Source organism: Rattus rattus, chromosome 1 (genome assembly GCF_011064425.1).
Source record: "Rattus rattus isolate New Zealand chromosome 1, Rrattus_CSIRO_v1, whole genome shotgun sequence".
Classification (NCBI taxonomy): Eukaryota; Metazoa; Chordata; class Mammalia; order Rodentia; family Muridae; genus Rattus; species Rattus rattus.
The window spans coordinates 5,735,711-5,763,660 of NC_046154.1; the positions used below are offsets into that span (position 1 = coordinate 5,735,711).

Sequence of the window (27,950 nt, forward strand, 5' to 3'; positions counted from 1 at the left end):
CTCTCTCTCTCTCCCCACCCCCTCTCTCCCTCTCTTTCTCCATCCCTTCTCTGCTTCTTGATTCTCCTCACTTCTGCCTTTAACCTGCCTGACCCTCCTATGTCTACCTCTCTACCTCTTATCTCCGGTCCCTCTTTCCCCACAGACACTCGCCTCTTCCCCCTGCAGCGGCCCATCTCCCCCTGTGCAGCCTGGAACCCATTGCTGAGGAACCAGCCCTGGGCCCTGGCCTCCCGTTACAGGCAGCTGTCCCCACAGGTCCATCTCAGGAAGGGCCCCAGTGCCCTGTAGGACAGGGAGCCAAAGTGACTGGCCCCCAGCAGACGTCTCTGGGAGCTTCTGGAACCCTCCAGCTCAGGACTGGGGGCGATAGGGAAAAGGAAGAGCCACCTCTCAGGCCACACAACGGTGGGATTCCCCACGGGCCACGTGAGGGGACCTCTGGAAGACAGACAGACAGCAAGAGCCGCTCCTGGGCCCCAGGCCACTTGCCAGTGGTTAGGAGGGCCAAGAGTGAGGGCCAGGTGCTCTCCGAGCTCTCTCCCACACCTGCAGTATACTCGGATGCTACAGGCTCTGACAGGTTATGGCAGCGGCTGGAGCCTGGGAGTCACAGGGACAGTGTCTCCTCATCCTCCAGCATGTCCTCCAATGACACTGTCATAGACCTCTCATTGCCCAGCCTCGGCCTCTGCCGCAGTCGAGAGAGCATTCCAGGGGTCTCTCTTGGACGCCTAACCCCACGGCCCTGCTTAGCCTCAGCTGCCCGTCCTGACCTGCCTCCTGTGACCAAGAGCAAATCCAACCCCAACCTGCGGGTTGCGGGTGGGTTGCCTCTTGCACCCGATGAGCTGCAGCCCCGGCCTCTTGCCCCACGGCTGACTGGGCTCCACCCACGGCCACCCTGGCATCACCTCACCCTGGTGGGCCTGAGGGACTGCCCAGTGTCTGCTAAGTCCAAGAGTCTGGGAGACCTGACGGCTGACGACTTTGGTCCCAGCTTTCAGGGCAGCACGGGCAGCCTGAGCTGCGGCCTGAGCCCCCTGGGTGTGGTGCATCAGGTGCTGGAGCCGGGAAGGAGGCGAGATGCTCTCACGGAGCAGCTACGCTGGCTCACCGGCTTCCAGCAGGCGGGGGACATCACATCACCCACCAGCTTGGGCCCAGCTGGGGATGGCTCTGTAGGGGGCTCCAGCTTCCTGAGACGTTCCTCCTCGCGCAGCCAGAGCCGAGTGCGTGCTATTGCCAGCCGAGCCCGCCAAGCTCAGGAGCGCCAGCAGAGGCTGAGAGGCCTGGACTCACGGGGTCCCCCAGAGGAGGAGCGGGGCACCCCTGAGGGTGCCTGTTCTGTAGGCCACGAGGGCTGTGTGGATGTGCCAATGCCTGCCAAGGGAGCCCCTGAGCAGGCGTGTGGTGCTGCTGATGACCAACTGCTGCTCAGGCTCTGACCCTGCCTGATGACTCCAACTCCCTACCTTCCCTGTGACTGCTGGCGGGGGTGGGTGGGGGTGGGGCTGGCCTCAACCCGACCTTTGCTCAGGAAATGAAGCCACTGGGTCCCCGAAGCTGTTATGCCCCCACTCGCCGCCTCTGGAGCACCCAGTAGCTCCCCCTTCAACCTTTGGCTGTCCTCTTGTCTCTGATCCTGGGAAGTGAGGAACAGCACTGTCCGCCTGTCCTACTGGGCAGTTTCCACATTTTAAGATATTTAACTTTTTAGAACCAAAAACTTACAAATGACTCTGCGTCCTTTCCCACTGGTCTGCCTGGTGTGTGCTGAGTGTTATCTTCCACCAGCTGTGTGCTTGTATCCCAGGATGCCTCTGACACACCCACAACTGCTAGGATGTTTGTCCCTGCACCCTACTCCACTGTGCACAAACTGCCCAGCAATTGTGTAAACTTGGGAACACAACTCCAATAAATGCATCAGGCCTGTTCTGTGCGGCTGATCTGCTCTGTGGCAGTGGTTGTAGTCATCCTGTCCTCATAGGGTGGAGAGGACAGTCTTCAAGAGTAGGCCTAGGTAACTCCTCCTCAAAGGAACATAGTGTGAGTCCCCAGCTGATGGCCCCCACTGTGGGTGCCGTGCTCCGGGAGCTAGAGGACAGTTCCAGGCCTGCTCATCTCCCAGAAAGCTGTGGTTCTGTTATGGGTGAGGTCAGGTTCTCCTGGGACCTTAAAACCCTCTGTGGACTGAGGCAGCTCCACAGAGACCAGCAGAAAGGCATTGCCTCTGGGCAATGGGACCACCCTGCCCTTACTGTTCTCTTGGCATGGGCAGGGCTTGTATCAAACCATTTGAGCTCAGCAAGGCCAGGGAGGGGCACTGCTTGTCTGGAGTCCAGCAAGACCTCTTGCTTCTTTAACCTGTTGTACATCACTTTAGCAGAAGCATATGGAGGATGGACCTCCTGCCTGGGGCCAGTGAGAGGGCTCAGCCTCAAGAATTGCTGTGCCAGCTTGGTGACCAGTGTCTCACAGTGGGGTAGATCCCATGTGTATGACAGGGCTGCAGGCAAAGGCAGGGTCACGGGCCTGGTCTCATTCAGAGAATGGAGTAATCTTTCTGCTCTGGCTAAGAAAGGGATGGAAGTTGCAGGTTAGGACTGTTGGTGGATGTGAAAGATGTTTGGCTGCAGGCTGGTCCCCTCCCTGTGACAAAGGTAGCTGAGGTGGGGACAAAGGCAGGCCCCCAGAGGAAGGATATGCTAGGTACACATTAACTTATGATCAGAGCCCTAGCACTTACCACCTTCTGCTCATCTCTTCCCTACTGAAGGCCCTGCTCTTGTGACCCTGCCCAGGGTGGGCCTGTAGTCACCCTAAACCAAGGCTGAGGGTGGGAACTAGCTCTTCTTCCCAGTTTGGACAGTTCCAAAACCCAGCTATGCCTGCCTGTCTGGAATTCCAGAAAGGCAGAATGCCTACTCAACCAGGGAGGGCTTCCTCATCTGAGCTGAGGACCAGGGAGTATGCCCCAGTCTGCAGATGGGGACTTCTGGTATTAGATCCCTGGCATGGGGCGCCTAGGCTAGGCAGGAAGATGGGTAAGTGGGTCCTGGACTCAAAGACTGCTGCTTAGTGTGGTGCCTGCCGCCCCCTGGTGCCTATCTGTGTGAGGACCAGGTTTCAATTCTACCTGTCTGTAGGCACTTCTTACTGGTGGTCCGCTATGAAAGGTACACTACTGGGCGATAGGCATCTGGCTATGCCTCCAAGCTGACCATTAAGAGGGACCCAATTGAGCTGGTGTGGGACTCAGGCACCAAGAACAAAGCCCTATTGTGGGAACCCGGTCTCTGTGCAGTCCTATGAACCATGCCTACCTATGTGGTTCCACCACATTCTCAATGCATGGCTGTACGTGTATACACATCCATCCGTGGGAGACACATCAGCTGAGGAAGGAACCTAAAAGCCTGGGTATACCTGAGGCATCTCACAGCACATAGCACAGATGCCAAGCCCTGGGGACTGGAATCAAAGCCACAGCAACAAAACCCATGTAGGTTGCTGGGCTCTGCCCAGCAGCCTCCAAGAGCTCTTGAAGGTCCTCCATGACAAAGCTCCCTCTCTTCCAGCTCTTGAAACAGGAGTGTTGTTTAGTAGCTCGTGCTGTCCCTAGGAACATCAGGGGTGGGGAGCTGGCTCAGCAGACAGACGTGCTGATGTTTGCTCCTTCTGAGTCAAGAAGGAGGGGTGAGAGAAAACACTGGAGCCCAAGGAGGGAACACGACGGGATTGGAAGTTTAGCACTGACTAGCTCCAGAGGTGACTCGGAAAGTTAGCTGGAGCAGCCATGGTTCACCTGGGGCTGTGGGCATCTCAGCAGCAGAGAAAGCAGATCTGGCCTCTAGGAGACCTCCTGATGAATACATGTGTATTTATATATTTATATATATATATGTATATATATATAAAAGCTTATTTAACAGTTAAATACATTCCAACACTAGTGTCCCACAGGACCAATGCTGGGTTGGGTGGTCCTGGTACACAGTCAGTCACAGAGGCACTGTATCAGTACTCCGGTGTGAACACAGGTTCCTTGAAGTAAATCACATTCCTGCCGAGGGACAGGCAGACACGTCTGGCAGAGCGGGCGTCTCACTTGGTGGGAACCTCGTATTTAAAGATGACACTGAAGAGCTGGCCGCCCAGACGCTCAGCCAGCCAGGCGTTCTTCACCACCGCCAGCTTGAGACTCTCACACCGCAGCAAAGCATGGTAGTTGGTGTGGACAGCACGGCCCATTCCCTCGATGACCACCAGGTCGGCACCACGCTCCCGCACCAGCACAGCCAGTCCCTTGTCTAGGCGGCTTCAGGGAAGAAAGTAGCATGGAGGTTGGGCAGGGGACCGCACTAAGCACACCTTGGTGGACACCAACATGTTCCCTTGGAGGTGGCAGCCAGCGAGAACATGGGGCTGAGGCATATCCACACCCAGACTCCCAGCAGTGGCCTCCCCCTACTGGTCAGGGCCTCCACTTCCAGCACCTCCTGTTTTCCTGACGCTCCATTTCTGACATTTCCTTTGTCTAGCACAGAGCATCTCTTTGCAGAAAGCACTGAAGCAAGATGGCTCCATGGCCTTAGGCCTCTTCTACCAAGTCTGATGACTTGATTGGTCCATAGAACCCACATGGTAAAAGGCAAAACTGACCCCTGCAAGTTGTTGTCTGAGCTCTACACAAGCTGTGGCGCACGTGCGCGCACGCACACACACGCACGCACACGCACACAGAATAAATGATAAGTGAGTCAATGACTGCCTGTGGGATAATGAACAGCTCCCTGCTACAGGATAGTCCTGAGGCCTGGAGCCTGGGTCAGTTGCCCTTCGGCCCTACAGGCCACAAGAAGTGCCTACATATGTCATATTTAGGGCAAGCAGCAGCTTTTGGTGCCTTGCAGAGCAGGAGGAAGGAAAGCTGGGTTACCTGAGATCTAGGCATGGGGAACTGGAACCGGTCTGCACCAGCAGTAGCCTGTCTTCTCTGAGTGCAGTGCTGTAGAGAAGCATGTGGTCAGGGCCCAGTCAAGGTCCTGAGACACTGACCCTCCTCAGGAACCCTTTGCGTATCTCCCAGTACCTGTGAGGCCTACCCCCTTCTTGGCTCAAGAGGGGTAGCCAGAACCTACCAGATGATGGGGTCCATGGCTGCAATGCGTTCTGCCACAATGAGAGACTCACTGTAGGTCACATCGTTCAGGGCAGGGCCTGAGTTGCATGCCAAGATGACCTATGTTGGGGGGAGGGAGTAGCAGCTCTTTAGAACCTGGGCTGTTACTATGTGGCCCAAACTCACCATAGTTGTCCCTGACAGGCTCCAAGCAGTGGCCAACTGCTGGGCAGCAGGGCCCCAGAGACTCTCATGGCTCTGTGGCTTCTGGGAGAAGCAGGGCTGTGCTCAGAGGATGCTTTATCACCTCCCATCCATCCCATCCTCAGCCTGCCTCCTGGATTAGGGTAACCTCTCATGTAGTCCCAAGCTTCTGGTAAATGCCTTTCCAGGAAACAGGAACGGAGAACCCAGGCCTTAAGCTACAGCCCACACCCATCAGGCCCAGGTGCTCCTTGGCCTCACCTGCACTCACCTGCCACAAATGTAGGAGCTCTGACCACCGCCAGAAGCCCACAGCAACGCCAACCCCACCAAGAGCGAAGAAGCCCAGGGGAAGGGTCCCGCCCACCCAGCCTCTTCACTCACCTCTGTCCCTCTACAGAGTAGCTCCCTGACAAAGGGGAAGACTCCCAAAATGATGTCTATTCCACTGTTATCTGCGAAAATTAAGGCACATTTATGAGGGGGCCCCTGTAAGACAAAACCAGGACGTTCAGTTGGGAACAGGTGCATTCAAGCGTTTCACACTCCACTGTACTCTACACCCCCAACTCCCTGTGGGGCTGAGTCCAGCCACAGGGTCTCAGAGCATGGGAGGCAACAGGGACAGGGCAGTTGGTCCCATGGCCAGATGATCCAGCCAGTGGTCATTGCAGGTCATGCAGGGGCTGGGGACATCTTTTTGCCTGTGGTGCTGGGGATGGAACCCAGAACCTCATACACCAAGCAACTGTTCTTTTTATGAGTCACACCTGACCCTGGGGATGGGGATTTCTGACATTAGATTCTCAGCTGGTGGCTTCTAAGTTCCAAGTGGTGGGCTACAGGCTATACCTGTGTCCCAGGCCACTGTGAGTGTGTTGTGTGTGTTACGTCCATGTCACCCAATGCCTTTGGTGGCCACCCTCTTTGGCTAGGTCCAGACTCTGTGCTCCAACCCCCAAGGGCAGAAGCAGAGGTACCTTACATACCTTTAACCTCTGGAGCCACTTGGTGTAGGAATCCACCAGCCAGGGCCGTTCTGTGAGGAGACAGGAACTCTAGTCAGGGAGGCTGAGGCATAGTGTCAAGGGCTTGTTACAACAAGGCTCTCATCCTGAGTCCACACGGTTATGCAGCAACCAGGAACTGCCCTGTCCTGCTGCTTAACTTCTGCAGAGCCAGACAGAGCACCAAAGAGCCCATGGTGTCCATACCTTGCAATTTTCTCTTTGCTTCTTCAAACCCAAACTGGGGGTCCGATTCCAGGACGCTGTAGAAACGAGAAAATTGAAACAAAGCAAAAACCACAAGCGAAGCCCAACCTCACCATTCCTCCCCACCATGGTGAGTTATCTCCCCGCTGCACTGCGCTGGACTGGCCATACCTCCACTCAGTAGCCGGCGCTGCTCAAAGCAGAGCGCGCTGCTCAAGGAGCAAATCCTTTCAGTATAGTGTGACAGTCACACCTGCCCAGAGCAGGGAGCTGGCTCCTGTACGACTTGCCACCACATCCTGGGGGCTGCACCTCCAGTGGGCAGCTGGATGAGGGTGAGGCGGGAGAGTGAACAACCCTCTGCTATGGGCTCTGACACCAGTTAAACAGCATGGCCACCCGTGAGGCTCGGCTTCGGGTGAATCACCATGGAGACAGCAACTCTACAGTTGCTCCAGGAGTGGACCCTCAATGCTCCTAAGAAACACACTCGTCCCAGGGTTCAGCGTGTGCCAGCACCTTGGTTACACCAGACACCAAATATCACCAATCCCTGCTGTATCTAGTGACTATGAACTTGGACTTTTACCCTGAGAATGTCAGCCCTGTCCGGCAGCACAAAGCAACCTATGATATGTGGCTGCCCAGATCTCCGGCAGCACAGACCATGACTCTGTGCTTCCCCCATCACCGGTAAAGGAGGGCCAAGCGATCCAGAACAAGTTGGCTCTGAGTCTAGACAGCCTGGTGGCAGAATGGCATACTTCTGTCACAAATAACCCGCTCTAAGCCACCTCAGAGGGAGAGGGACAGATACCTACTCAGACACAGCCTTGGCTCCCCAGTCAAAGACATTCCCAGCTAACAGCCCCTTCACCAGGGCCAGCTGCCGCTCCTCCCAGCCTAGTGAGTCCAGCGAGCGCGTCACGCTCTGAAAGCACTTTAGCGCAAGGCCGTTTTCTTTCTGCTTCACCTGTGGGAAAACCACACAAGCACTGGTTTATTGGTACTCACTCTGAAGGTACCCTTTAGGGATGTCTGCAGGGCAGCAGATGACGGGGACTCACTGAAGACTGCAAACACTAACTAACCAGGGAGAAGGGGACACTTGCTGCCATGTCCCCGACAGGTGCCGCTCAGGGCTGCTGTATCAGGCTACTTACTGATGCAGGGCAGTCCTCAGGTCTGCATGGTATTGGGTGAAGCAGGGAGGCACATTAGCCCACAAGACTAAGTGGACTCTTAGGAACAAGGAACGGAGCCCCAGAGGCCACTGTGCACGACGGGCAGGTGAGGAAGGGACAAGGTGGCTGACAGCAGGAAAAGAAGGGGCCCACGGCTCCTAGCCAGAGGGATGGAGGGGTGCTAATACATGGGGCTACAGTGACTGCACCCCAGCTCCTGGAGTAGAGCTGTGCACCGAAAACTAGCCAGTGTGAGCGCAGACCTCCTGAGGTTGGCACAGAATGTGACCGAGCCCTCTGTACCCTACCTGAAGCCTACACTGCTCACCTTGGAGTAGGGGTCTGGGAAGTTGAACTCATTCAAACAGTGCTCTCTTGTGTCCAACAGGCTGCGCACAGTCAGCGTCCCATAAGCACTGGGGACAAAACCAGGACGGAGTACGGCTGAAGCAGGCAGGTCTCACAGAGCCCAGGAAAGCCCAGTGAACCCTGCACACAGCCAGAAAAGACCATGCTGCACTGGGCTTCACCCTCCCGCCAGGCCAGTCAAGGTCCCTGTGCCAAGAAGGGAACCCTTTCTCAGTGGCCATAGGCAGGGGCTGCCCTGGGGTCACAGGACTCACAAGGGCTGGTGCCTCAGAGTCTGAAGTTTGCCCCAGTACTTCTGACGGAACTTCTCTGCCCTCTCAGCTGCATCCATGGATTCTGGCTGGCTGGCCACAGCTCGCTTCACCACCTGCCAACAGCAGGAGGTCAAATAAGCTGGGCCTGAGGCAGGAGCAGCAGGAGGTCAGGTGGGGCCCAAGGGCGGGCACAGGCTGGCAGGGCCTTGCCCAGCTGTACTGGGCACACCTGCACAGCTACAGCCACAGTAATGAAGAGAGAGCTGCCTGTCTGGTGCTTCAGCTCTCAGACACCGCCCTCGCCTAGCATCCGGCCGCTGCTTTGTAGACAGAAAGAGACTGTGGGGCTTTCTTGGAAGCTAAAAAGACCAGGGCTGTGATGTATCTCAAGGGGAGCTGCTTGGGATCCAGGGCTGTCCCTCCCTCCTTCATACCCAGATGTCTGACAGTTGGGAATTCCTGCTGTGGCCACAGCCTCCGAGCCTGCCTGACCTCAAGTTTGGCTGCTGCAGCCCTGGCTGTCCCAACACCTCCCAGGAGCTGACACTACCACTGTACACAGTGCCAGCACAGGAAAGGTAGAAAACGCACAAGGAGGCGTATGGTTTGAATTTGAAGTGCTCCCACAAAAGCCCATGTTTTTGAATGCTTGGTCCCTGGTGCAAGCAGGACTCAGAGTTGGGTCTTTGGAAAGCGATCTCTCTGCTGATGGACTCAAAATGTTAAGACTACTGTGAAGTAGAATATAGAAGGTGAGGCCTGGCTGAGGAAAAAGTCACGGGAGGGGGCGGGCGTTGTCCTGAGATTGGATCCTATATGTAGCCCTGGTTGGCTTTGAACTCCCTATGTAGACAAGACTGGCCTCAGACTCACTGAGATTTGCCTGCCTCTGCCTCCTGAGTACCGGAAGCAAAGGCGTGGGCTGCGCCACCAGCCTTGAAGGGTGACCTTGTTTTGGGCCCTTCCAATCTCTCCCTCTCTGCTCCTGGTTGGCACAAAGCGGGCAGCTTCGCTGTAGTGAGTCCTGCCTCTTCCTACTGTTTCTGTCAGACTCTGACAGAGACAGAAAAAAACGAACAAAGAAACAGCTCCACAAAGCAACATGCAATCCTATTCACGTCAGACCCACAACAGGCGCCTGGCCTGGTGGTGCAGGCTGCTGTAATTCCAGCACTCAGCAGGCTGAAGCAGGAGGATCTTGAGTTTGAGGCAAGCCTGGGTTACATCCAGCCTGGGCTACAGAGTAAAACCCTTTCTCCAAAAAAGGCCAAAAGCAAGGAGGCCCCTGTGATGGCTGGAAAGATGTAAACAGAGAAGGTTCTGGCTGTCTCAAGAGGCCATTCCTACGCCACGCCCCTCACCCTACACAGGCTGAGACAGATATACGCCTCCTTACTAAGACCATGTGACAGGGTTGGGGATTTAGCTCAGTGGTAGAGTGCTTGCCTAGCAAGCGCAAGGCCCTGGGTTCGGGTCCCCAGCTCCGAAAAAAAAAAAAAAAAAAAAAAAAAAAGACCACGTGACTTCTGGAAACTGTCCCTGCCCTCTTTGCCTTCTTTCCCCCGTTGACCCTCATAGGGATGGAGCCGGCTGAGCCCAGGAGCAGCCCGGGTGCTGGGAGACCACATGGCCTCCACTTGCTGTGTGTCGGAGCCTCACCCCATCCAGAGCCTCCTCAAAGCATGTGAGCCAGTACTGTCGGGCCAGAGCGTCGTCAGTGAGGTCTACCGTGTCGGGCACATAGGAGGATGGGTCCAGGAGGAGGGGCAGGTTGACCAGGGGCCTCTCCAGTCGGTCCATTTCCAGCAGGTCAAACTAGGAGGACAAGAAGAGGTCAGCGGAAAGGCCACTGTCAGAAAGGTCACAATGCTGATGATGTAAGCTCGGCTTTCAACATGAATGGAAGAGCTCCACCTGTCTTACAGCCGCCAGACAGGTTTCCTGAATTCAGCCTCTGGCTTTGCTGAGGAGTGGGTCTACTCTTAAAAGCTTCAGATTGGTGCCACCTGAACCACCACTGCCCCTTGACTGTCCCCTTAATCCCACAGCAGCCTGCAGTTCCTAAGCTGGCCCTGGCTGCTCGGCCAGACATCAGCTAATGCTGCACTCCCACCCCACCCCCACCCCGGCACTGAACTTGAGCTCTATCCCTGGTTCTAACAGTGCTGGGCTCCAGTGCTAAGTGCCCAGCAGCCCTCTGGCTCTCAGCCTCATCTGCGTGAGTTCTGGCAGACTCAAGGCTGGGACCTGCCCTGGCCTCTGTCTTGTCCAGCACCACAGGGCTCCTCCTCATACACTGGCCCTGAGACGCAATCAGGGAGGCCGGATACTAAGGCGGCCATGTGTGCCGCAGAAGCCGCTGGTGCTGAGCCCACAAGGGTTCTGGAGCCATCCTTGCCCTGCTGGCACTTTCTATTTTAAGTTGAGAGGGGCTGAAACAGCATGTGCACAGCAGTGAGGTGAGCCGTGCTATCTGTGCCCAGCAGCAGCTCTCGGCCCAGAGAAGCATGACCTCTGCTCCAAGGCCACCTCTTTTTGACCTCAAGAGTCTACCAGCCACACCACACTCCTGGACTCAAGCCCCTTCAGCCAGGGGATTTCAACTGCAATAACTGAACATGAACTCTGGGTCTAGACTCACGGACTGGACAGAGCTACAGGGGCAAATTCTTTTTTTTTTTTTGGTTCTTTTTTTTTGAGCTGGGGACTGAACCCAGGGCCTTGCGCCCTAGGCAAGCCCACCACTGAGTTAAATCCCCAACCCCACAGGGGCAAATTCTTGCAAACCCTGGGAACGCATACAGGTGGGCAAGGTTAGCAAGAATAGTTCTGAGAAACTCCCAAGCTGACCAGAAATGGGCAGGGGTTACCTACACTAACCACTGAGCACCCCAGCCTCAGCGCCCTCTGTGCATGAGACTACGTACTTCATGTCACCAGTTACTGCGCTACCAAGTTTCCCACTCGGCAGGTCTTGCCACGTCAGGGTCTCGGCTGGCTTTCCTGCAGAGATTTTCAGCCTCTCAGCTGTCTCTCTTGGCAATATTCTCCTCAAATGACGGCTCAGCACCTGCACGCCAGCTATGTCTCCTGACACATTATTCCAGCACAGGCTCTGCAGGCCCCAAGGTGTGGGACAGGGCTGAGCAGGCGCCACTCACCCTCATGCGTTCTGAGGGAGGCATGAGCCACCTCTTATCATGGGCTTGCTCTTGTCTCCCTTCATTTCGGGATCCATGTGGTGGGCCTCAGCAGAGCCTCTTGATGAATTAAAAAACAAGGTGGGAGATGCCCATTTCAGAGCAGCCATTCCAGCCTGGGCTGGCCACAGACAAATGCCCAGGGGGGTGGGGGTGGGGGCGGGGTATGTGGAGTGCTCTCACTGCAGAGGTCCCGGGCTCACCACCAAGGGATGCTGGGTCCGCCACAGTGCCAGAAACCTTGTCTGAGGGCGGTGACCTACTTCCTGCTCCTAGTAGCTGCCTCTACCCTAGACGTATATGGTGTCTGAGTTACGAAAGCTCCGTGACCTACTGTCAGGCGGCCAAACAGCTGGCACAATGGTTGCCTCACCACAGTGGCATCTGACCTCACAACCTGGCAGGGGCCCTCAAGAGGGCTCTAACGAGGCCTGTGCTAAGGAGTCTCCCAACCCACCAGCTCTGCAGTACTCGGCCTGCCTCTGGCCAGGTGAGCGCAATGTCTGCAGTCAGGGTGGGTTTCACTCTATGTGGAGACGTGGAGAATGGTCTACAGCATCCGGGGACAGCAGGCGTCCCAGGAGCTCAGACAGGCAGGCCTGCTCTTCGCCTCGCTGCAAACATCATGCTCGCACGCGCACGCAGCAGCTGCCAGCTCTGTGCTCTGCACAGACACCAGGCCTCTCAGGCTCCCGAGGGCTCTAGAAGCCCCCGTGCCTCCTGCCCTCAAGTCTAACTTAAAAGCAGCCTGTGTGGTGAGAGGCCACAGTGGAGACGGCTGGGCAGGCTGCTCCGTCTGGAAGGGCCTGCTACTCACTGTGCCGCTCCTTGCCCGCTGTGTCGGGCACAGCTCCGGCGCCGTGCTCATCAGCCCGGAGCTGGCCGCGTAGTTCTCACCCCAGCTGTACTGGTTAGGATCTGGAAAAACGAGAAGCCGGTCACCGTGTCAGCCTCGCCCTTGATCCAAAGGGGAAAGTAGAGGAGGAAAAGGGATAAAATCACTGGTCTATTTACACGCTACGGATTACCCCTTTCTGTGGCTTCCTCGAGCCTCATGTCCCACCCCCTGGTCCCCGCTCTCCCACCCAGATGCCCAGCCAGGAGCACAGGCCACGCCCTGCGCAGGCCACATCCAACGCAGCCAGCCGCAGCCAGCCACGGCTCACTGTGGTGACTCTACTCACTGTCTTGCTCAGCTCCTTTCAAAAATGCCCCGATGGCTCCCAGGTAGCCTTCATGTCTCAGGAAGAGTGCCTGGACTTCACCCTGCCCCAGCCCAAGCCCACAGATAACGGTTGGTCAGTGTCCAGTCAGACCCACTGTGGACCCCCACACAGTGCACCAGCTTCAAGGCTGCCTGAGAGATTCCCTGCAGACAGATGGTACCTTGCCACAGGCTAGCCTGCCGGCTCTGGAACCTACGGGGAAGAGACCCCCACAAGGCCGCCCTGAGCTTGCTACTGCCTATTCCTGAGCACCACTGTGGCCCAGATACCCCAGTCCCACGTGAGGCCCCCTCACTAAAGGGTAGCCCAACAGGCTTACACTCAATGCACAGACTGCCCAACTGGCCAGGAAGAAGGTGCAGCTGACCGGGTCTGGGTGGGCGGGAGGTCTGTGGGGACTTATCTTCCCAAGGAACTGTAACTGTGCCACAGCCCAGAGCACTGCACGTGGCCCTTATGTATGAAATGAGTTCTGATCACCATGTTGCCATTTTGGGAGACTTTCAGGGGTACGGACAGTGGGTGGGACAACCAGGATGAGCTGAGCCCACACCAGTACAGGGACAGGACGTTGGTTGCAGTCACCTTGGAGAAGAAGTTAATGCTGTAGGTGATGGTGCGCATGGTCACAGGGTGACCCCGGATGAAGAAGCCCCCAAAGTAGACCCTGTCTAGGCCATGAAGCTTGGCGTAGAGACAGGCGAGCTGTCCAATGTCATTGCTGATCATGTGCAGCAGGCTCTTGGCCATGTCTTCTTTGGAGAACTCTGAGAGGGGGATGAAAACAGAACCCAGGCCGTGAGGTCAGTGTCACCAGGTAACAGACAGCCCTGGGCGGGAGATGAGGCCAGACCCTGGATGAATGAGGTTTCATTTTCAAGAGAAAACAAATATTCTAACTGCTTTTCCTAGCTTGTATTTTTTCTGGAGACAGAGGATGAGGTAGCCATCTGGCCATATTCTAATTAGCTAGAGCAGGATTCTGGGAAGGTGAGCCCTGGAGGCCCAACAAGAACTGTCTCAGGGGGACCTGTGAGATTTGTCTCCACACCAGCGGGCATTGAAGCAGGCTACAGCTGGGTCGCTGTGAAGGGCAGCTCCTGGCAGGTACCTCTGTCAGCAGTGGCTGATTTCCCAAAACTGCTTGCGATGAGATTGCCGCTCAGCCCCAGGGTCTGGTGGGCCCCACCATAGATGTCCTGTACCAGCATGTCAACATTGGCGTGCCGGCCTCTGGAAGCCAGCTGCAGCAGCTCATCAAACTTCTGTGGAGGCAGAGCAGAGCAGGGTGGAGCAGGGGAGTGAGGGCCTAGCAGCTGGGGGACGCCCACCACCCTGGACAGCAAAGAGCTGGCACAGTCGGATGTGAATGGCCCTCTCTCAGCACATGGGGCAAGCTGGAGGCTCGGCCACTGAGCCCTCAGAGTGGAAACAACTTAGTCACGGGGATCCGAGACCTTACTAGAGCCAGGACAGAGGCTTGGGAGTGGCTCTTGCAGACATGTGCCAAGGACCTCCTAAGGGCCACAGGGTGGACCTTCTGCAGGAATACCTTTGTTTTGGTGAGCAGAGCCCCAAGGCCCCAGAAGGTGCCTCCTCCAATGGAGCTCCCACCAATCCACTCGAACCGGTCCTCTGTCTCCACCTGAGGAAAAGGAGGGCACGCACTGGGCTGCAGGCCACACAGGCTGCTAGGATGCTGGGGTCAGGGCTATGAAGCCTGGGTGGCACCAACGCAAACGGCAGGTGCTCCCACCACCCAATGACAGCTCTACGAAGGATCAAACCTGTGTCCAGCACTCACACACAGCCGGCAGGCGTTGGGCCAGTCAGCTGTCATTCAGTGGACTCTCACCTTCACGATGGAGACTCCAGAGCCAATGTTGACTAGGAGGTAGGGGAAGATGTTCGGGTGATTTGTCTGAAACCGAAACTCTGGGTCTGAGTCTTTCTGGTACATGAAGGCCTCATGTGGGATGTTCTTCAGCACGAAGTTGCACCCCTTAATCAAGCAGGTCATCACATCCTCTTTGTCCACCCTGGAAATGAAGGAGCCAAGTCACAAGAGTGGACCGTGGTGCCCTTGCCAGGAGGCAGCACACAGCAGCCAGGCTGTGCCCACGAAGTCCCCGGCATGGTTTGCAGCCGGCAAGGCCACCAAGGCAGCACCCGCACACAGCACCACAGTCGGGATGGACATTCGTTCGGGGGCCCCTCACCACACTGCACGCACCACGGGTAAGGTCCCTACTCACTTCAGACGCAGCTTCTCCTCGATGAGGTCCTTGAACTTGTAGGCTCCGCCCCCTGTGGCCTGGATGACCTTGGTCTCAGTGTTGACAAGGTGGTCTCTGATGAAGTCCAGGCAGGCTTCCATGTAGGTGTTCTCAAACTTGATGAAATGCAGACGAGCTGTGATCTCCTCCTGAACTGAGATCTCATAGGGCGGCTCATGGTCCTGTTCTGCATCCTGGAAAGAGTTGAGAAGTCTTCAGGAGGCAAGGATAGCCCTCAGCACCCTGCCCCAGCACATTAGGCATTCACTCAACTGTGATACATAAAATACCTGACATTAGCTTGGGCCAAGGCACAGACAGCAGAGAGAGGAAAGAGGCCTGCTTACCCTCGGACAAGGAGCGGGGAAAGGGGAGGCATTCTCACAAAGGGTAGGACAGGACACCTCACAAGGAGTCAGGGAAGAGCAATCAACTCCTGGACCACAGTGTTAACATATGTAAACAGCAGAGGACAACAAACAAAAATGACAATATGAAGTCAAAGGCTGGCAGGAAGCAGCCACCCTGTCCAGCTCCACTGATGCACTTGCCTAACCACCATAGGGGCTTACCTTTCCTGGGTGGTCAAAAGACCTCACTTTGGCCACTTTGTGCTGTACTGTGGAATAGTATGCCAACTTCGTCAATGATCCACCTACAAGGAGAAGACAAAAACCACGCAAATTAGGGTTGGAGATTTGGCTCAGTGGTAGAGCGCTTGCCTAGCAAGCGCAAGGCCCTGGGTTCGGTCCCCAGCTCTGAAAAAAAGAAAAGAAAAGAAAAAAAAAAAACACGCAAATTTCAGAACAGTGCAAAGAAGACCCTGAGATCCACCTCCTTCCTCTAAGCTCTGGGAGACACACACACACACACACACACACACACACACACACACACACACACACACGGGACTCTGATGTTTCAATGGCCTCTTCCTTCGACACTCGAGTCTTGTGCATAAGGTACTTAGTGCTTCGTGAACTCCAGGTCAGAGATGAGAGGAGAGGGCACCAATCACCGCGGGAACATTTTCTCTTTAAAGGTCCTGTGCCCCCTCAGGTTCTTTAATCTGAGTTCAAGGCTCTCCTTCCCACGCTCACAAAGCCCCAAAGCAGAGACAGAGCCATTCTGCCTCAGAGTGCACTTGGCTGTCGACGGCTTTAAAAAAAATTTAGTTTTCAAGAGCTGGGGAGAGGCTCCGTTGATTAGCCTTGCCACCATGAGGAGCTGAGTTCAGATGCCCAGAACCCACAGGATGGTGGTTATACGCTTAAAATCCCAGCAGTCACAAAATGGGAGGAAACAACAGAGACCGAGGGCTCGTTGGCCAGCCAGAGATAAAAAGGGAAAAGGTCTGAGGAAGAGCCTGAGGTGGGCCTCTGACCACCCCCCTCTACACACTCAGCTCCAAAGTCAGATCTGTAATCCCAGCTAACTGGGAGTCAGGAGGCAGAGGCATCATAAGTTCAAGGCCAGCCCAGGCAGCTTAGTGAGATCCCGTCTCACAATAAACCATAAAGAGTAGGCTGAGGGCAGGGGACACGATGAAGTGTGGTCTACTGGACATGGAATGTTTCCTTCCAGTCATAGAAAGAATGGCCTCGTGCCATTCGCAGAAAGAGGGAAACAAGTGGAGGTGATTCGGTGAACTGGGCCAGTCTCAGAGAGGCGAATGCATATCCCTCTTATTTGTGCTTCCTGGATTTTATACTGGCCTGTAAAACCGTGTGTGTGTGTGACAGGAGAGAAGGAACACGTCTATGGGGACAAAATGAGAGGAGGGAGGGGCACAAGCAGGAACACGAGGAGAAGACGGCATACGAGATACGCATATGAGGAGTTAAAAAACACTGCAAAGAGAGGGCTGGAGTGCAGCTCGGTGGCGGACCAGTGTCTGCACATGTGAGCCTCAGCTAAGCAAACCCGTCCACATCTGACCTCTCATCTTAACAGATCAGGGTGGGTAACTCACAGCATCTTTGAGATGTGCAGGGTCATCGGGGAGGGCTTACCTAAGGGGATTAGGGTCAGGAGCGGCCGCAGCCTTCAGAACTCTGAGCTGATGGAGCAGCCCAAACCCCACAAGGGAGTGTAAGTCAACAGCTTTCACGGGCCCCAGTCTCTGTTGTTTGCTGTTTTTAAAGATTTCATTTCTAGATCTTTTTAAATTTTTTTTTTGAGGTTTTATTTTTATCTCCGTGCATGGATATCTTGCCTAGATAAATGCCTGACCTCCATGTCCACACAGTGCCTGAGGAGGCCAGAAGAGGGCGTTGGTTCCCCTTGTAAAAGGAGCTACAGGTGTTTGTTGGCCACGACACAGATGCTGGAAATCGAATGAGAGTCCTCGTAAAGAATGGTCGGTGTTTTTTACTGCTCATCCATTTCCTTCAGTTTGTGAGGCAGGGTCTGCTAATGTACACCAAGCTGCCCCGAACCTATGGAGCTCCATTTGCTTCTGCATCCCAAGTGGTGGGACTCAAGGTATGCGCCAATTGCCACACCTGGAGTCAGGTAGGCTCTGGAAATCTTCACAGAACCCTGTCACCCATGGAATACTGCAGGGTGCCAGCTTCTGGGCTCCAGAAAAAAAGCACAAGTCCTCTGTCCACTTGAGCCACTTGGAGTGTGTACTCCAGGGAGAGTTGCCCAGAGTTGCAGAGGAGGGAAGTGCCAAGGACAAGGCCCTGCAGAAAAGACACCTTCCAGTTTGTAGTAACAACTGCAGATTCACGGGACCCCAGGTGACACGTGGGGAAAATGGGGATGTCCACACCCCACTGCGGCCACATCTCTCAGGGGCCTGACCAGGCGAGGGCTTCTCAGTGGTAAAGTAAACCGTTAGGTTATCGGCAAGTGTTGGCTCTGAAGAGATACTAAGGGACTACAGGAGAGAGCAGATACTCAAATTTACAGACATTCGGGAACCAGGGCGCCTAGAGGCTGGAGATCTCCCCTCAGTGAAACGGACACAAGGCAGTGTGTCCTGTCGGAGCAGCGCACAGAGAGGCCCATTTTTGGTTTGGTGAGTGTATCATGAGCTTAATCTCATCCCTGGCCATAGTCCTAAGCCTCCTGATCTCTCTTTCCTGCCCCCAATCCCAGCCTGTCCTCTGGCTTGTCTCATTCTAAATGCTCGTATAACCCACTCTGAGGATGCATTGTTTCCTAAAAGACAAGACTGTGCAAATGGACGGAGATGTATTTTAAGCAGTTCATCGGAAACCACAGGAAAGCCATTGAGATGGGTCAGGGTGTAATGGTGCTTGCTGTCTGGAGTTTGATTCCCCAGGACCCACATGGTGGAAGGAGAAAAATCCCACCAAGTTGTTCCCCGACTTTCACATGTACCCCCCCAGCACCAGGAAGGGCAGGCTAGCCTCTTCACGCTTATGACCCCTGAGTCTCTTCCTGCCTGTGTGCCCTTCCTACTGCGTGGGTTTCCAGAAGTGTCAACCCAGCTGATATCAGTGTCCCCATCCAAGAAAGGAAAAGGGCTCGCCAAGAACACAGAACAGCTGAGGCTTCCTGGATCCAGGGACACAGTGAGGAGAGAGGAAACAGGAGAAGTCTGTTTTTAAACAACACTTCGACGAGCATGTTTCGTAGGTGCCTGAGTTGTCAACCCCATCCCGAGCTGGGATCTCCCACCGGTTGCAGGAAAAGGGGGTGGGTGTGGGGGGAGAAAGAATGAACAAAAGAAAAGAGGTCTGCTCTCAGGAACACATGTCCTTCCAGGCTCAGATCCAGGACCCAGCAAAACCCAACACTGAACATTCCCTGCAGTGAACATCTCCTGCAATGTCCTTCAGTCAAGGTAGCCCGTGTCTGACCTCAGGGCTTTCAGCTTGAGGGCATGCCTCCACTACAGCTCATACTTTACGGCTGTTGGTTAGATGGTCTCTGGGTGCCACCTAGATTATCCGAGGTGGGCCCTAATTTCTCAACTGCCTGGTGATGTTTTAAATTCATTTCCAACTGCTTTCCAGACATATTTAATTTTGCCTCCTTCCCAACGAAGTGTAAGACCACAGGGCAAAGCACAAAACCTAGCCCTGGAGTGAAGGTCTCAGAATCCTGGGACAGCTGCCTTGGGGCCTTTGGAGAGGTCTGGTTTGTGGACAGTCCCCTCTGCTGGGGCTGCAAGCTCATCACTTCTAGCCCAATATACAGCCAGTCACCAAGTTATCTCAGGTATTATTAGAATCTTGGCTGGTGCCTACTCCCCCATCACCCTCCTAAGCCCTTGATAAAGTTGGAGCACAGGCCAGGCCAGCAGGCCATCTTTGCTTTCTCATCCACACCTCATTCCTCCCAAGAAAGAGCACGTTAGAGAAACAACCCAAAAGCAAGAGGGCAGGGAACATATTCAATATTCCAGAAGTAAAGAGAATCTTCACAGTCTCTTAACAACTCAGGCTTTTCAAGGAGGCTAAGCGCCAGCAGCACACCCATTCATTCATAGAGTTAAGTCCAAGACAGCGGATGTTGCCTGGCTGTGTGGGGCCTCGCTGACCACGCTGGCATCAAGCGGCACACGGGTAAATGCCTGCAAGCAGTTGGGTGCAAAGCTCTCCAACAACAGGAAGCAGAGCAGAGTGCTTGGGGGTGGGACTAGGGGGGACGCTTAGCCGGCTCCCATCCTGAATTTGCTATCTACGAATCGAAAGACCCCGGAGAAAGCTAGCCTTCTTCAGTGCCTTGGTCTCCACATCTGCACACCGGCATGTTGACAGAACCTCCCCGAGGACTTGTTAGTGGGCAGCCCAATGCGGGAAGGAGACCTTAGGTGGGCCTGTAGAGGAACGGCAGGGAAGTGAACCCCCAGACAGACACCCAGGAGGCAGCGGCCTTTGGAAAGGTAGTGCAGGAGCCCAAAGCCACGGACCATGCTGGGAGCTTTATACCCAGCGTTCGACAAGTGTCCAGGCCCCACCTCTCCATAGCAGTCTGGGAAACTGGAGCTCCGGCGGACTGCGCCGCCGGGCCAAGGCCAACCACATCCCAGGGGATTCTGAGCAGACCAAGACCCTCGAGGCCACCCGCCCCGCCCGTCCCTCCACCGAGCCCTCACGATCCACCCGCACTGCGCGGACTACGAGGCCCGACGTGCCCCGCTCCAACCGCGCAGCGCCTACCGGGAGCTGGAGTCCGACCACCAGCTCGATCCCGCACCTAGACGCTGCACACACACTATCAGTCCCAAGAGGCTGTGCGGCGACCCGTGAGGCTGTGCGCATGGCCCGCACCCCCGCCCTTCGTCCTTCCCGCCGCCCCCGCTGGCCTCCCGTGCCCACTGCTCTGGCCACCCTCTCGAGTACCGGGTCCGTGTCTACCTATATCAATGGCGAAGCGCTTGGCGTTCTCCAGGTTGCGGAAGATCTCGTCGGGGGGCAGCGTGATGCTCTTGTCCAGACTGTCCCCGCCGCTCCCGCCGCCACTCGCTCCACGCTCCGCCATTTTGAAAGTGCCCGGCCAGCCTCATCAGCCATGGAAATATATGCGCATATAATTGACTGCTAAACGACCGCGTGCATAAATTATGCTAATGATCTCCGCCCCCTCCGCCTGTGCGAGAGGCCGGGCCACCGGACCATCCTATACAAATGTCCTAGGGACCAGAACTGCGGAAGAGAGGGCCGTTATTCTCCAAACTACCAATATCAAGCTTCTGGAATATTATTTCACTGAGCTGGCTAGATGCTAACTTGGGTTGAGCTTGGCGATCCTGCTTTCAGATCTCCTGCTGTGAGGTTGACCCTGCAAGCTGCTGTGGTTTCTGCTAGGGTCACCCCATCATCCTGGTTTCCCAAGGACGCGTGACCTTCAGTGCTAAAACTCCCATGTAAACTGGAGTAGTTTTAAGGACTCTACTCTCGAGGAGTGCCCAGCTATAGGGAAGGGATATGGGATAGAGACATGTGTCTGAAACTGGGAAGATCGGCACTTCAATGACAATCTGCAGAAAGTGTGTGTGTGGGGTGCCTGGAAGAGGGGGCAGGGTTTCAAAGTGGAGGTGATCTGCAGTGCCTGTTGACTTAGGTCCCTTGAGAGAGAGCACTGTGTCCTCCAAGAGGCCCTTCTCGTAACTTAATATCTTGTTCTCAGGTTCTGTCTGCAGGCTGACACTGACTGACTTGCCCGGCTCCTGGAGCACAGGTTTGAGGCGATGTACAGGCTCAGTCACCATATATCTAGATTGATTCAGGGAGGAGGAAGCTTTGTATGTGCCTGCCAACAGAGCGGACATATTCTGGATGGGAGAGCCTGCTCCAGGGTGGCAGGGCTCCTGAGAGTGAGGTGACCCGGCAGCTTCAGGCCTGTGTTTAGAAGGACACTCCACAAGGGCAGTGGCCTCCTTCCCTGTTCATAGATGCTCTGCTGCTCCTGTGGTAAGCTAAATGAATGCAGATGAGGCTGTCTGTCCTTGCTTGCTATGTGTGGGCCTCAGCAGGGTCCTCAGGTGGTCACTGGCAGAGTAGATAGAAAGGAATAAGGGGGTGGGGTGGGAAAGGTTAGAGTCAGGGCAGGGGCCACATCTGTGGCTTTGTCACTCAGAAGACATGTAGACACACCCAGATCCTCCCCACTCTTTGCTCCGTGGGTTTTGCCTTTGGGACACCTGGAAGCTGTGAACTTGACCGACCTGCTATAGCCTACCTTTTTTTTTTTTTGGAGCTGGGGATCGAACCCAGGGCCTTGCGCTTCCTAGGTAAGCGCTCTACCGCTGAGCTAAATCCCCAGCCCTATAGCCTACCTTAAAGCAGACAGACACCCTGTCTCAGACAATGAACCATACCTACCAGGTTCATGGCTGAATGGAATGGGTCAGCCCTGGCCCTAGTCACCTTGTGGGAGGGAGGGTGTTTATGAATTAGCTAAGCAGGTACACTAAGGGAAGCGGGAGCTGGACCGGATACTCTCTCAGGTTTGGCACAGCCAAGCCTCTTGCTGCAGCAAGAGATCCACCCAGGCCTTCAGCTTCCTCTCAGTGCACAGAGCAGAGGGTCTGCAGTTGTTAGGATCCCGTCCCCGACCCTCTCCTGAGAGCTAGTGGGAACCGCAGCAGCTACCCAGGTCTTGTTCACAGTGAGAGCATCAACAGCTCTTTATGCTCCTCCTGCCCTCTCTTTTTCTCTGTCAGAGGACCACCAGCAAGCACCGGTCCTGATCCCGGTTTGGAAACATTGTAGATCCCACTGTTCCACCTCCGATTACGAGGGAGGCAGGCCACCCCTGTGGCTGCCAAGGACAGACATGCACAGAGAGGCACAGACATGGCATAGGGCTTGATATTTTATTAGAAGCCTTCAGAACAGCTTGTGTTCTCCCACATAACCAAGAGTTCAAATTCTAAGTACAAAATTGTGCCCACACGCACCCTCCCATACAAATGAATCCTTTAAGGATCGTCGTGGAGACCCCACCCTCCCAGACAGCCCACTGTGAGCGCGCACCAGACAGCCAAGGTCATGTGGACCTTAAGGTGAGGTCCCAGGGGTCCTACACCCACGCAGGCTGAGTGCTTTCCTCTGAGGAAACACCTGCAGTTCCGCCTTCACAAAAGGCAAATGTGCCCAGGGCACAGCCCGCCCGCAGGGCGCTTGCCCAGCAGCCACGGGCCCTGAAGAAAGTCCTCTACTCTACAGGCTGGGGTGAGCCAACCCCCAACTCTACAAATATCATAGAACACCCGGTGGAGACCGACCGGGAACTTCGCAGAAGTCACTTGCTGAAATGCAAACACAAAACAACCCCATGGGGTCGGACAGGCGGCAGAGGGTGGACCCTGATTATCCCCAAATAACAACTCTGCACGCACATTCTCTAAGAATGACCCCCCTTGCTGGCCAGCCAGCCTGGGGAGGGAGCCTTCGGTAGAAGGTTGCGGCCAACCTGGGGCTGAAACGCGGCTGGGGAATGTCTTCCCACATGGAGAGGAACGAGCTGGTCCTCTGGTCCGCTCCAGGCACCCTTCGGCCTCTGGGTCACCAGGGCCGCCAGAGGCCGCAGGCAGGTTGGCGCGAGGTGGAGACGGAGGCGGCTGCCTTAGTGGAGGAGCGCGCCGGCTGGGGCGCAGCGCCGGGCGTCGGGGTCTCCTTGACAGGCGCGGCGGGAGCTGGGGGCCGCTGGAAGTGGTAAAGCAGCTTCATCTGCGTGTCGCTGGCTGCATGCAGGGTCAGGAACTGCACCGCCTCCTGCAGGCACCACGAGTAACCCTCGCTGTAGTCCTGGTGCAGACTCTTGGGGCCGGCGGCCGCGGCGAAGGCTGTGGGGAGACGGAGCGGCATGAGTGGGGCGCGCGCGGTGGGAGCCACACCGGTGGGGAGCAGGACACGGGCGCAGGCGCCTAGCTCACCTTTGCTGTGCTTCAGGTAGCTGACGGCCATCTCCAGGATGTCGGCCTTCTCCAGTTTGGAGTTGGGCTGGTGCCGCGCGAACTCCTGCTCCAGCAGGAGTTTCAGCTGCTCAATGCTGCTGTTGATGCGGTCCCGACGCATCTTCTCCACCACCGGCTTCCGCAGCTGCGGGAGGAGATGCGTCAGGTGGGCGGCGGACGCCGGAGGCCCCGGGGGAACGGGACGGCGTGCGCCGGGCGAGTGGCACTTACTCGGTTTTTCTCCTTGGGACTGAGCATCTCCACCGCCACGGTACTTGGGGCCATGCCTGGAGCTCTGGAGGCGATTGGCGAGCGGAGCGGAGCGAGCAGAGCCAGGCGTCCCGGGCTGGCGCGGCCCGAACCCCCACACGCCAGCCTTATATAGGCGCGGGCAGCGGCCCGGCGCCTGGGGTCCGGGCGCCGCGGCCGTTCCCACACTCAGCGGCCAATGGCGGCGCCGGCCGCACAAAGGCGCCGGCCCATTAGCGCACGCTAAATTGCCTGTGAATTGGCGCGGGCACAATGGTCGCTCCCCGAGGAGCAGGTGGGCCGCGCGGCACAATGTCCGGGCTGTGGGAACGCGCTCGCCCTCATTAGCATCCCGGGGCCTGATGCTGAGAGCCCCGCGCCTCAATATGCTGCCTTTTCCCAGGCCGCGGGGAGGTGGGGAGGGCAGGAAGGAGTGCTCCCCCCTTCTCTCCCTTCTTCCCTCCCACTCCCCAGAGGCTCCCCACCGCTGGCTGGCAGAGGCCACAGGCGCAGAGAAATGGGAGTTTTACAATGAACAGACAGCGGCTTCCAGAGGAGTGGGCACCCTCCCCAGCTGGGACCTGTTGCCCACAGGCACAGTGGGTTAAAGCGGGCCACACTCTCTCAAACAGATGCTGCCTTCGTGCCATTCACAGGTACAGGATGAGAGAGGGACAACGGTGTTTAGGATTTAGGACTCAGGCGCTCTATTGCCAGTTCCCCAAACTGTCACTTGGGAGGAGTGACTTCTCCACAGCTAGAAATGTCTAGATGTTAACTTAAGTGTGGAGCCTGCCAGGCATACTTCCAGGCTAGCTGAATCTGCTGGATAGCGCCTGCTAGCATGAAGCCCGCAGGAACCCCGGCACCCACAGGATAGCTAGACTGCTCTCGAGTCACCAGGTGCCACAATGCATCTCTGAAACAGGAGGACCATGCTGTCTGTGGCTTCTAGGAAATCTTGGCTGCCCTTAACTCCTCTCATGGCAAAACTCCCGCCCTCCCTGCCCCCCCCCCCGTGTGTGTGTGTGTGTGTGTGTGTGTGTGTGTTTTCCGGTTTCACTCAGCATTTTGTGTGGGGGGGTATAAGGTGGCAGACCTGAGAAGAAGCCCCCATGTGAATGCTGTGCTGGCCTGGATGGGCCCCTTTGGAAGAATGGGTAACTGATGCCTAGCCAGCTGACCCTACCTAGAGGATGGCTGTGCGAGAGTGTCCCTCCACCTGGAACCCATACTATTTCCCCAATACTCTGCAGGGGCTGAAGGAGGAGATGAGGCCTGTGCTTCCTCCTAGGAGCAACCGCAGACCTAGCCAGGTCCAAAACAGGAGGCTGGTGTCAGAGAACAGTACCCAGTGCAGAATGAAACCAGGTCCTCTGGATGGATATCAGCCATGTCTGAGCTCAGGAGCCAAAGGGCCTTCATAGTGCCCTCCCCTCCTGCTGTGGTAGTGACCCACTGCTGTAAGTGGTCTGTTCACCAGGCCTCGCTCCAGAAGCTCTTAGCACAAGGGGTTGTTGGGTTATCATGGATGGAAGCATCTGAGACAAGAGGGGAAGCCTTGGCTTTGAGGCACCCTGTGATGGTCTGTCCGATGCAGGATATAGATACAGAATTCACCTCCCCTAGACGCTGAGCTCCCCGCACCCACCCCACCCCACCCCCTGAGCTCCTCTCTGAGGGGTTGTTCAATGTTGAAGGGCAGAGGTACTCTGTAAGTTCAGGAGGGAGGCTTGGGGCTGTATGCCTCTGCTTCTACAGTCCTGAGGACTAGCAGTGTCTGGAACTTTGTGGTGGGCAAGCAGCCCCCTCAGACTCCAAGGCAGAGGAGTCCTGGTGGTGCCCATTGGAATCTTGTTTGCAGCCAACTAGAAGTTTACACCACCGCATGGTAGTCAAATTTAGCCATGCTGTGGATCTCAGATCCCTGGGAGTGGGGAGGGCAGGAAAACCTGTGTGGTTGTCCCGTATGCCCTGCAGGAAGGGCTCAGGAGCCTGATTAGATGTTCAGAGGGCCAAGGGAATGCAAACAGACCAGGGAGGGCATGAAACCCACCAACTGGAACCAGGGTCTGAGCCTATGTGAGCCCTGACCATTGCTCCTGGCTGCTGGCAGCAAGGACCCAAAACTGTACCCAGATATGAGGGTCATCCAGGCACAGACTTGCTCCCCAAGACTTTGGTGAGGACAGTTGGCTAAGGCTTGTGTTCTGTTCTTCCAGTACCCTCCCCCGAGCCAGATCCTCACCCAAATGAGACGCGTGCCAGGAGATATGGTCCAACCTCCATCCCACCCCAACCGCCCGCCCACCCGCGGTGGGTTAGGAGAGCTGGCCTTCCAGAGGTGAGGGTGGTGGGTGGGCCACGGGGAGGGCCACCCCCTCCCCCGCTCCTCCTCACCGCCACCCCCCCCCCTCAACCCTAGCAGCTTTGATCCAATTTTCAGTTGTGGGAAATATGAAATGAATGGTGTTAAATCCCAGCCGGATGAAAGGCTGGTTGCCTCCCCGAGTGCGGGCCAGATGGCAGCCCAGGCGGCCTCTGAGGCACACGCCTGGCCTTTGTGGGCCGTTTAACACTGTGAATGGGGCCAAAGTGTGGGAAACTCTCTGGGCTCCTGGCTCACACCATCCGACTTGAGTAGCTGCAAAGGGGGATGGGTAAAGGCTGCCTCTGGCTGGCGGGCTTTGCCCGGCAGAAGCACTGCGAGGTGGGGGAGGGGCATCGGGATCCTCAGCCACCGCAGCCGCATGGAATCGGGTCCTTCCCTAGTTTGCCCTTCCTGTACCTTTCAGAGCATCCCACCTGAGCGCTCAGTAGGTCTGGGTGAAGGGACAGTAGGTGAAGCTGGTCAGGATCTGGAGTTGGCAAGGCCCCTCAGTGGAGTGCTTCACGCTATTTTGTACATTGGGGCAGCGGTGGGGATCCTGTAAACTGAGTCTGCCCAGGTTATGCTGAAAGTCTGGACCCGTTCCCTTAGTAAGCTGGCTGAGGAGTTCCTTGGATGAGAAAGGGGAAGCTGCAGGATACTCTGCTCCCAGTCTCTGAAGAAAGGCTCATTTTGGATGGGAGTACAGCACTGTGATAAACAGTTTGGAAGGCAGACAAAAATTAAATGGAATTATTTTATAACTCAGAAATTCTGCCTCCATGTCTATGCTCATAGAAGTTATAAGCAGACTCAAGCTTTTCTGTACTGGCGCCCACAGCTGCACGGTACACAGTAGCCAAGGAGCCAGGGCCACCCAAGTGTTCACAGATCAACTAACAGATAAAGAACAGAGGAAGCATCCATAGAGTGGAAGATCGCTCATTTGCACACAGCATGGGTGAAACTCATGGCGTTATGCTAAGGAGACAAACCAGCCCCGAGAGGACAGATCCTGCAGGAGTCCAGTTACCAGTTACGGGAGCGACCTAGAGTCGTCAAATCTGTGGGCAGAAAGTGGAACATCGACTGTCAAGAGCTGGGGCAGGAGGAAGATGGAGTGGCAGTGTTTAACGGGGACAGTTCTGGCTTGAGAAGATGAACATGGGTGGTGGTGACAGCTGTGTCACATCGTGAGTATATTTAACAAGTGTGAACAGAAGTGGGTGAATTTTTATGTATATTTGGCCACAATTTGGAGTTTGTCTAGAGAAGAGACATAGACATGATCCTGCTTGTGCGACTGTGGGGGCTGTCGGGTCCTATAAGCCCCAGCCAGCACCCCCTGCCCGCTGTCCCCTGGTTCCAGAACATTTACAGTGGATGAGGAATGAGGGGTTGGAATGAGGATGGACCTGAGAAATGGAGGAGGCAGCCTGCTGCTGCCTTCAACAACCCCCTCCTGGGAACTTGGGGCAAGGAAGTGACCTTCTTTGGTATTGTGGGGACAGAGTCTCCCAGAGTCGTGACCATAGCAGGGTTGTCCTATGCCGAGCCCCATCCTGGCTCCAACCAGCCTTCAATCCCCAAGTAAGGAGATGCCTACTTCTCCCTGGACAGACCACCAGGAAGGACAGCTGGCCATGGAAGGAGTCTCTCTGTCCTGCAGCAGAGAGGAACACTTAGTGGCTACTGAGTGCCCTTGGGCGATAGGAGGGGTAGGCTCTCTTAGGTCTCGCAGGCAGGATCTGCAGTGGGGGTGTGTGTGTGGGGGGGTCCATGACTAAGGATACACTTGCAAAACACAGGGCATGGAACACAGAACAGTGACTTCCTAGTCAGGCAGTGAGTAGAGAACCTCTGTCTTCAGTTCACTGGCCAGCAGCAAGTCAAGAGAC

General features: G+C 55.9%; 3 protein-coding genes across 3 annotated transcripts in view; 1 reads left to right on the forward strand and 2 right to left on the reverse strand.

Annotated features, from left to right (window-relative positions):
• Positions 1-1,952, forward strand: part of Plch2 (phospholipase C eta 2) — an 81,244-nt gene extending 79,292 nt beyond the window's left edge. Inside the window, 2 exon segments of the mRNA XM_032893524.1 lie at positions 146-175; positions 178-1,952. Coding sequence (XP_032749415.1) covers positions 146-175; positions 178-1,448 — 1,301 coding nt within the window. The 3' untranslated portion in view covers positions 1,449-1,952.
• Positions 1,953-3,862: 1,910 nt separating this feature from the next.
• Positions 3,863-20,536, reverse strand: Pank4 (pantothenate kinase 4 (inactive)). The gene is made up of 19 exons (XM_032893532.1): positions 20,392-20,536; positions 15,628-15,710; positions 15,035-15,249; positions 14,635-14,818; positions 14,332-14,424; positions 13,891-14,044; positions 13,365-13,546; positions 12,738-12,819; positions 12,371-12,471; positions 10,013-10,168; positions 8,354-8,466; positions 8,059-8,146; positions 7,368-7,519; positions 6,547-6,602; positions 6,322-6,371; positions 5,717-5,821; positions 5,148-5,248; positions 4,946-5,014; positions 3,863-4,324 (listed from the first exon to the last, which is right to left on the reverse strand). The coding sequence occupies exons 1-19, from the start codon at positions 20,513-20,515 to the stop codon at positions 4,111-4,113; spliced, it is 2,322 nt and encodes a 773-aa protein (XP_032749423.1). The 5' UTR covers positions 20,516-20,536; the 3' UTR covers positions 3,863-4,110.
• A 1,802-nt stretch (positions 20,537-22,338) lies between these two features.
• On the reverse strand, positions 22,339-23,766 carry Hes5 (hes family bHLH transcription factor 5). The gene is made up of 3 exons (XM_032887373.1): positions 23,667-23,766; positions 23,415-23,580; positions 22,339-23,324 (listed from the first exon to the last, which is right to left on the reverse strand). Exons 1-3 carry the CDS (start codon positions 23,718-23,720, stop codon positions 23,044-23,046), a joined length of 501 nt encoding a protein of 166 aa, XP_032743264.1. The 5' UTR covers positions 23,721-23,766; the 3' UTR covers positions 22,339-23,043.
• Positions 23,767-27,950: the final 4,184 nt, after the last annotated feature.

Excerpts from the sequence above, each read along its gene's own strand:
- Pank4 (XM_032893532.1), bottom strand. The coding sequence starts at position 20,515 with ATGGCGGAGCGTGGAGCGAGTGGCGGCGGGAGCGGCGGGGACAGTCTG. Across the intron at positions 8,147-8,353 it reads ACTCTGAGGCACCAGCCCTT|TGCTTATGGGACGCTGACTG; the intron begins GTGAGTCCTGTG and ends TTTTGTCCCCAG. Across the intron at positions 5,822-6,321 it reads AGTGGCTCCAGAGGTTAAAG|GGGCCCCCTCATAAATGTGC; the intron begins GTATGTAAGGTA and ends TTTGTCTTACAG.
- Hes5 (XM_032887373.1), bottom strand. The coding sequence starts at position 23,720 with ATGGCCCCAAGTACCGTGGCGGTGGAGATGCTCAGTCCCAAGGAGAAA. Across the intron at positions 23,581-23,666 it reads GTCCCAAGGAGAAAAACCGA|CTGCGGAAGCCGGTGGTGGA; the intron begins GTAAGTGCCACT and ends CTCCTCCCGCAG. Across the intron at positions 23,325-23,414 it reads CTACCTGAAGCACAGCAAAG|CCTTCGCCGCGGCCGCCGGC; the intron begins GTGAGCTAGGCG and ends GTCTCCCCACAG.